The 8,429-nt window shown below is 28.4% G+C and overlaps 1 protein-coding gene across 1 annotated transcript; it reads left to right on the plus strand.

Moving 5' to 3' along the window:
- Positions 1 to 359: 359 nt before the first annotated feature.
- OCT59_017658 (uncharacterized protein) lies at positions 360 to 2,594 on the plus strand (the record flags this gene model as incomplete). The annotated part of the gene is made up of 2 exons (XM_025324700.2): positions 360 to 1,585; positions 1,675 to 2,594. 2 exons carry the CDS (start codon positions 360 to 362, stop codon positions 2,357 to 2,359), a joined length of 1,911 nt encoding a protein of 636 aa, XP_025184779.1. The 3' UTR covers positions 2,360 to 2,594.
- Positions 2,595 to 8,429: the final 5,835 nt, after the last annotated feature.

Raw genomic sequence — 8,429 nt, forward strand, 5'->3', positions numbered from 1 at the left:
TTTTACTATTTTGTTCATATTTATTTTCTTATCATTCCGTAATAAAAAATCTTTTTTTTACTGGACACAATATTTGATAATCTCCAAATAAAGATTAAGTAAAAAAAAAATTTCTTAATATTTATATAAATTTCGAATCGATTCATACAATTTTATTTCCCCCGCAAAATCCAAAAAAAAAAAATTTTTTCATACAAAAAAAAATTTTAAATTTTTTTTTCTGTAAAAAGAAAAAATTTAGTATCATTCTATTATCAATTATAAAAAATTCATTATAATTAATTATTCTGTTATAATAATAATAATAATAATAACTATTATTATATTATTTTGTTTATTATTTATTTTTTTTAAAAAAAATGTCATTCCCGCAAATAACTTCTTCTATCTCTTCCATCACTACTTCTTTACCAACACCGATCTCATCATCATCATCTACTGTATCATCATCATCACCTTCTAATAATAAATTAGTATGTTCAATAAGTTGTTATATAACAATTGCAATAATTTTGGTTTTATTAATCGTTTGTTTAATATTATTAAGATTATCATATATTTATTTACATAAAAGAAGAAGAACTTCTATTGTTGATATAGAAAGTAATAATAATAATAATAATAATAATAATAATATTGATGATGATGATTATGATGATAATAATAATAATAATCAAATATTATCTACGACAAGATTGAATAGTTTCGAGATGTTTGATACAAGTGATACATTGATTATACCACAAAATGCCTTGATTAGGAATCGTCATACCATATCAGTTAGGACTCATACTAATAATACTTCAAGTAATAATCTTCATTATAGTTTATTAAAAAGAGCAAAAACAACTTTATCAAATATAAATATTATTATTCATAATAATAATAATACTAAATTAAGAAATGATTTCTTAAAAAATTTTTTATTAGATAAAAATAATAATAATAATAATAATAATAATAATAATATTGAAATTTTAGTAGATAAATTTCCTTTACCTCCTCCTCTTTCTTCTAATCCTGTTGATAATAATAATAAAAATGATGATGTTGATTATATACTTGATGAAAATATTAAAAAATTTAATAAACCTTGGGAATTTGCTCCTGAAGTGGCTTCAAAAGAAATGAATACTATTAAAGTGATGAATGGTGGTAGGATCATTGATATTAATCCTAAATCTTGGAGTAGCGTAGTAAAAGATGCTTGTGTACAATCAAATTATCCTTTTTATGTTCCTTTACCACGAAATAATAATGTTGAAGGAGAAACCATAAAGAATGATGAAAAAGTTGACGATTTAACCGATGAGAAAGTCGATGATTTAATCGATGAGAAAATTGATGATGTAATCGATAAGAAGAAAATCGGAGAATCTATTAGTGATAAAATTAAAAAACAACTTCAAAAAAAGAAACGTTTACAACAATTAATTACACGTAAAAGTTCAAAGATTGAAGAAACAATAGAAGAATATAAAGATGGTGAAGGTTTTAATTATTTTGAAATTACTATATTGGAAAAAGAAGATCCGAATACGAATATTGTGATTGGTGTCGCAACAAAACCTTTTCCTTGTTATAGGTAATTAATAATTAATTTTTTATATACTCTATTATTCTTGATGAAATTCATCACATAAACTAATAATAATAATTTATTCACATAATTAGATTGCCAGGTCATACTGAATATTCAATAGGTTATCATTCAAATAACGGTCAAGTTTATCAAAATTCAATGTATAATGGATGGGAATATGGTCCATCATGGAATAATATTCATACTACTATAGGTTGTGGTTATAAACCACTTTCTGGTGAAATTTATTTTACGTTTAATGGTTTCATCTTGGGTACTTTATTCACTACTGAAGTTGAATATGATGCTTTAAATGAAAAAAGATATTATTTATTCCCTTCTATTGGTGCTAACGGTAAATGTAAAATCAGAGTTAATTTCGGTGAAGAAAAATTCGTTTATATAAACGAAGAAAAATTATTAAAGAATATTGAAAAAAGTAATAAAAGTAATGAGAATAATGAGAATAATGAAAGTAATGAGAATAATGAGAATAATGAGAGTAATGAGAGTCATGAGAGTAACGAGAGTAATGAAAGTAATGAGAATAATGAGAGTAATGAGAGTAATGAAAGCATTAAAAGTGAAAATGAAAGTGTGAATGGGAGTGAAAGTGAAAGTGAAAGTAATTATAGCGATGATGAAAATATAATTTATATTAAAAATTCAGTAAATAATGATAATAATCCATTAGGAAAATGGAAAGATGTTAGGTTAGAAATAAATGAAAAAGAAAGAGTTTGGTGGAACACTACTACTAATGCTATCGCATCATAGAACGAGGTAAATCCTAGTTAATTTTTTAAAAATTTTTTTTTTTTGTAATTATTGTATATTTTTTATTTTCCCCTACTCCTCCTCCTCCTGTATTATATATTATGTAAATATTTTATTCTTATCTTGCTTAATTATTTACTTTGAGTAGTATTAACTGTTAGATATGAATAATTAATAGATTTAATTAATTTACTACTTGAAGAAAAAAAATAAATAAATAAAAATAAAAAAAAGAATTGCATTAAAATATCAAAAAAAGATGCGTGAATTTCTCGATAGCATGCGATTTATAATTCCGGCCAAAATTTAAAAAAGTTGTAAAGACCACGTGAGTTAAATCATGAAGATATAATTTAGGGTCGGATTCGCCAGGATAATAATATCGTAGAACATATGGTATTCATTTGTAATTTATGGTATTGTGGGTTTTGTACTTACATTTGGGTAACGTTCAGCGAAGTAAATGTAAATACAACCGTACAATATCTAACGGGTAATGCAGATCATGCTTTACATAGAGTTATTACTGCAAACTTTTTTCTTTCTTTTTATATTCTTATTGTTTAGAAATTAATTCCGAATCTCCGACAATACTACCTTATAATTACTGTAATAATAATTTACTAGTATAAATAAATATTTATCATTTTCAACATTGTACATATTGTAGTTATTGTATGTACGCAAATAAAGCTATTGATATTTAATATTGATGATTCAACCATTGAGGTCCAAAGTCCAAACAAATAAAGGGCCTATAACGAATAAACACGATAATATAGCGAATCTTGAAACGTGATACGGATTTTTGATATATGAAAAAATTTTTTTTTGTTAATATTTCGTAGCGAATCGGAGATTAAAATTCGTTATAGTAAAAAATTCACTATATTGAGGTCTGAGGATCATTTTATTATTTTATTATACATAAAAAAAAATCTGTATCTGATATTATAACAAGTTATTCACTATATAAAAATTCGCTATAAAAAGGGTGAATTGTATTTATAACGGATTTTTTTTTTATAACGAATGTTTTCTTATTTTTTTTTTTTTTTATGAATATAGTAATCGAATATTACAGTAATTGAATATACCAAAGAATTGTTATTTATACCGATTTTTTTTTTCAAAAATTTTATTAAATATACCCAAGAATTTTTGTGAAATTTATTATAAAGGATTAACATTTTCTCGTTGTAGACTTGTAGTAAGTAGTAACCACACATTCATAGATGTGTTCGTATTTTTTACACTATTTTTTACTATACTGTTTTTTACTCTGATTGTTTTTTTAAAAATGCTGAAAATCCAACCTGTTAAACGGAATAAAACCTAGTAATAAACAACTTAATTAAAGTACATAAACCTGTTATAGACTTACAGCGGCGCTAAAGTATAGAATTTGTTTTGAAAAAATTTCTATTTTATGAACAAAAAGAATATTTATATAGTGATATAATAATAAAATTTCATTTTAAAAATTTTTTAAAATCACGTAATCTATTTATGTATCAATTTTAATTACAGTATCTCTCTTAAAAATGGTACCGGAACATTTCGCCGAAAGTCATTTCGCCGAAAAATAATCTTTGGCCTGAGTTATTCATAATGCTACATAATGTTGACCCTATTTTCAGCAAAATGTCCTTTCGATGAAATGATTTTGGTGAAATGTCCGTAACTCTTAAAAAATACTTAATAATAATTTATTATTCGGCGAAATGGATTTCGGTGAAATGTCCGTAACCCTTAAAAAATACTTAAAATAATAATCTATTTTTCGGCGAAATGTCCTTTCGGCGAAATGGATTTCTGAAATGTCCGTAACCCTTAAAAAATACTTAAAATAATAATCTATTTTCGGCGAAATGTCCTTTCGTCGAGATGGATTTCGGTGAAACGTTCGTAACCCTTAAAAAATACTTAAAATAATAATTAAATTTTTCAATATAATATAATAAAAATTCATTATAGTGATACACGTTATCATTGTTTTTTGCGCCAATAAATCAATAATATGTTACTGTATTTTGTGGTTCGATACGTAATGCGATCTGATTGGTTTATCGACTACTCAGCAATGATATAAAAAATTCAAAATTTTTTATGTAAGTGAAATGTAAAAAACTTTGAAATTTTATGCAGTCATATGTGTACCATATGTAAGAATGAAAGAATAATAACCTCAATCATAACTTAATGTACGCTGCGCCTATTGTAGGTCTCTTGAAATGTGACACATGATTTTTTTGTACGGATCCCCAGCGGCCCTAGATCCCGGTTTCAAGGATAATATTCTAGGTTCCAATTCAAGCCTAGGGACGATGATTTTCACAGAATTCCAAGGGAAATCACAGAATGGGTTTATAAAATGGTGATAATTTTAAAATTTTGGCCTGATTTAGGATTCGTAATGGCGGCCGGAATTTGCGAGTCGTGATATTGGTTGATCCCTTGTATAATTCTGGCCAAATCACAGAATTAACTTTTTATCACATCCTGAAAATCATCTCCGTCACAATCATTTACCATAATTAATGACAATCTCCCCCTTTTGTATTTTAAAGGAATATATTTTAAACAATAAAGAAGCATTTTTATTATTTTAGCAACAGTTCGAACTTCAAGTATAAAGTATTATTATGAAGTTATGGATATTTTCATAAGTAATTTCTTAACAAACAATTATTTTGTATTGTAAAGAGCACTTTGATCAAACTAAAAATCAGGCGAAAAATATTTAAGAAAATTTATTCACATAACTTTATAAGGTATACTTGAATTTTTTGTGTAATTCTTAAATTCTAGTTATGAATTTTTTTTTTTTTTGTAATAATAATAGGACATTTTTTTTTAGTAAAAACATTAGTGTTAATAAAATATAGCATTTTAATAATAGAATGTAGTAATTTATTAATCCTGACATTGATTTTAGCATATACTGTATATATAACATTCATGGAAGGTACGAAAACAATACTGGGTACGTTATAATTGGAGAAATATAAGTACCAGAGTTAACAGCCAAGAGATTCTTTCAGGCTTCAACTTGGGTGCTGATACGCAAGTATGTAGCAGCAGGGAGTGTGTGCAGACCAAAGTAAATCGCTCATAGAACACTTCCTGGTATGTTTATCTAATTATCAAATCGTTCTGCCGCCCTCTGCTCCTCAAGCAGCTACACGAAATTTGGGTCCCCTCATACCCGCCATTCATAGAACCCTCCTGATATGTTTATCTAATCGATCGTTCTGCTGCGCCCTCTGCTGTTATACGAAGTTTGGGTCACCTATCATATACTCGCCATATACTGTACCTATAGTGAGGTGCCGTCGGAATTGCCGAATTGAAATTACTGCATCACAAAATACGGACTTTACCATTTAAATATTTAACAAATCATTGAGACCAGCATTATAGATTTACGGATTACAAATTATCTACGGCATAACCAGAAAAAAATATCTACTTACTTTGTGTAATTTTATATTTTGACATTAAATAATTACAGCGTTACAGCGATTTAATATATTACTTTATAAGCTTCATGTGCCGTAATTAATTCCGACGGTAAGTATACATATACCCTATATATCCCGCTCTCATATATCTCTACTATACACCTCCATGTCCACCTTTCAAGCAGGGAGTGCGTACAGGCAAAGGTAAATTAACTATCGGAGTAATCGAACGCGTTCTAGAAATATAGAAATTGATCACTCTCCCACCATACACCTCTTATATACCCTCTCATGAACTGACATACCTAAATGCACTCAAAATGAGTCCTCATAGAGGTAAGCAAAAAAAATATAATTAGTCGTAGAAGCAAATTTGCATACAGTGACACCTCTCTAAGTGCACAGTAAATGTGCATTAAGAGGGTGTGCATTATTTATAGAGAGTAAAATATCAAGAGCTCTTACAAGTTAGGACCAGGCCCACCGTGCACTTAAAGACAATTTATATAGTGTAGATGCTTTAGCAAACCTCTATTAATAACTCCCTGTAAAAAAAGTCGATACGTTTTTTATATTCCGTCTTTTTTCCGTAAAAGGCTCATATTTCCGGAATTAATAACCTTATATCCCGGAATTTATCGAATTATTTACATTTTCCGTGAATGGATCCGTGAAAGGCTCATTTTTGTGGAGTTTATACAGAAATAGCGGATAAAATTTTTTATAGTGACTTAGCCTTAACCGAAGCCTGTTATTATACTGGGTCATGTAATACCCTAGCGTTTTGCCTGTAAAGGCCCAGAGCAGAGCTAGTTGAAAGGTTTGCCAGAACTGGAAGTGGAGTCAGAAGGGCCAACAAAGCAATCAGGTAGGCTTGAGAAAATACAATAGTGATTCCGAAACTAATAGTAATTATGATATTTGATAATAAAGGACCGGAGGAAGAAATGCCAGACTCATCAGATATGTTATCGGGATAGCGATTCAAAAACTGATTTCGAAACTGATTCAGAAAATGATCCAAAGATCCAAAGGATCTAGATTAAACAGTGCCTTGGCAAGTTTATCGGAAAGTATTGCAGAATGAAATTCAAACAGCGAAAGATATGTTTAAAGTAACAAGTGGAAGCATATGATGCTGGAATGATTGAAGTGCGGGCTAAAGAGATTTTGAATGTAATGGACAATGATAAGTTTCTTATAAGCAGGGTGTAACCGAATTTGATATTCAACTCAACTATTTGCCGTGGTAATTGATCACTCTTTTTATTAAAAAAAATGATAATATCTTCCATAATTAAGTGTGCTGATGACACATTTAGCCACAAAATTTATGATTTTTATGTGCGCACGTGCACATCCAAATAAAAAATTGAGGTCGGACTTGTATACATATATAAATTATATTGTGCGCAAATTAATTACCATGCTCGGAGCGAATTCCGCACATCAATTTTAGACACTGCTTATAAGGGTAAAATTTATTCAGAAAGATAAAGATCATTTCAAAATTACTGACAAATACGATCCATTCGCGAATCAAAAAAATCTGATAAAAAAATATTCTTCAGGGGACCAAATATTATTCTTACAAAGAAAACAAAAACTAGGCTTCCGGGTTAGAATTGATGAAAAGTTTTGGTAAGAATCGCACCTAAAGAATCTGACTATAAAACCTTGATGCTAATATAGTTGTATATGAATTATATCGAATTCGAAAGCCAGATGTCAATTGATTAATGCCTGGTACTCTTAACTGTGTAGCACAACAAGTAGTGGAGCATTTTGAAAAATCTAAGACTTACTAATATACGCAAACAAAAATTGATGTATGGAAGAATGCACATTCCAGGTGCTTGAGTGGAGGACGTAGCAGGATTGGAAATTACTCAAGCGACCAATCACGTTACTTGATATTACTCGTGGGACTAACTTTAATAATGGAAAATATTAACAGGTTGGTATGAAGAAATAGAGACGGTAGTTCACCTAGAAATCATCATTTTCCGAGAGATCTAATGGTTGGGTATTATAATAGAAACGCATGGGAAAGATATTAACAAGATCTGCAAGTAGGCACAGTAAACATAATACATAACGTCTGATGATATTTTTGCATAATTTTTGTTAGGACATAGCAATAATACACGAGAAATAAGGTCTCTTTTAAATACTTTCATTAAATTGCAAACTAACGAAATTTTATTTTATTATTTTATTATTTTTCAAATAAAAAATTTTTAAATGCTTGTTCCCGATAATGACAAGGGTAACCTCGGTCGATCATTTTTTTTTTTTGAATAGGGAATGTTTTTTACTAAGGTAATACAAAATGCTTTTTTTTTAAAAAAAAAATACTAATTTAATTCTCCTAAATAGTACCTAACATCAGGATTTGAATTTCCTTTTTCAGAGAATTCTTCACATGATCGAAGATGCAAAATGCAGTACGAGATAAATGAGTTACGTGTCACAACTGATAGCCAAAACATGAAACATTTAAATACGCTTAGAATTTTCTCTTCTTTTATTATATTTTTCAAGTTCCTTTTAATCTGACACGCTCTTTTTCGAGATAGAATAAATTTTCGTAGAAAAATTAAATT

The sequence above is a fragment of the Rhizophagus irregularis genome, chromosome 26 (genome assembly GCF_026210795.1).
Source record: "Rhizophagus irregularis chromosome 26, complete sequence".
NCBI lineage: Eukaryota > Fungi > Glomeromycota > Glomeromycetes > Glomerales > Glomeraceae > Rhizophagus > Rhizophagus irregularis.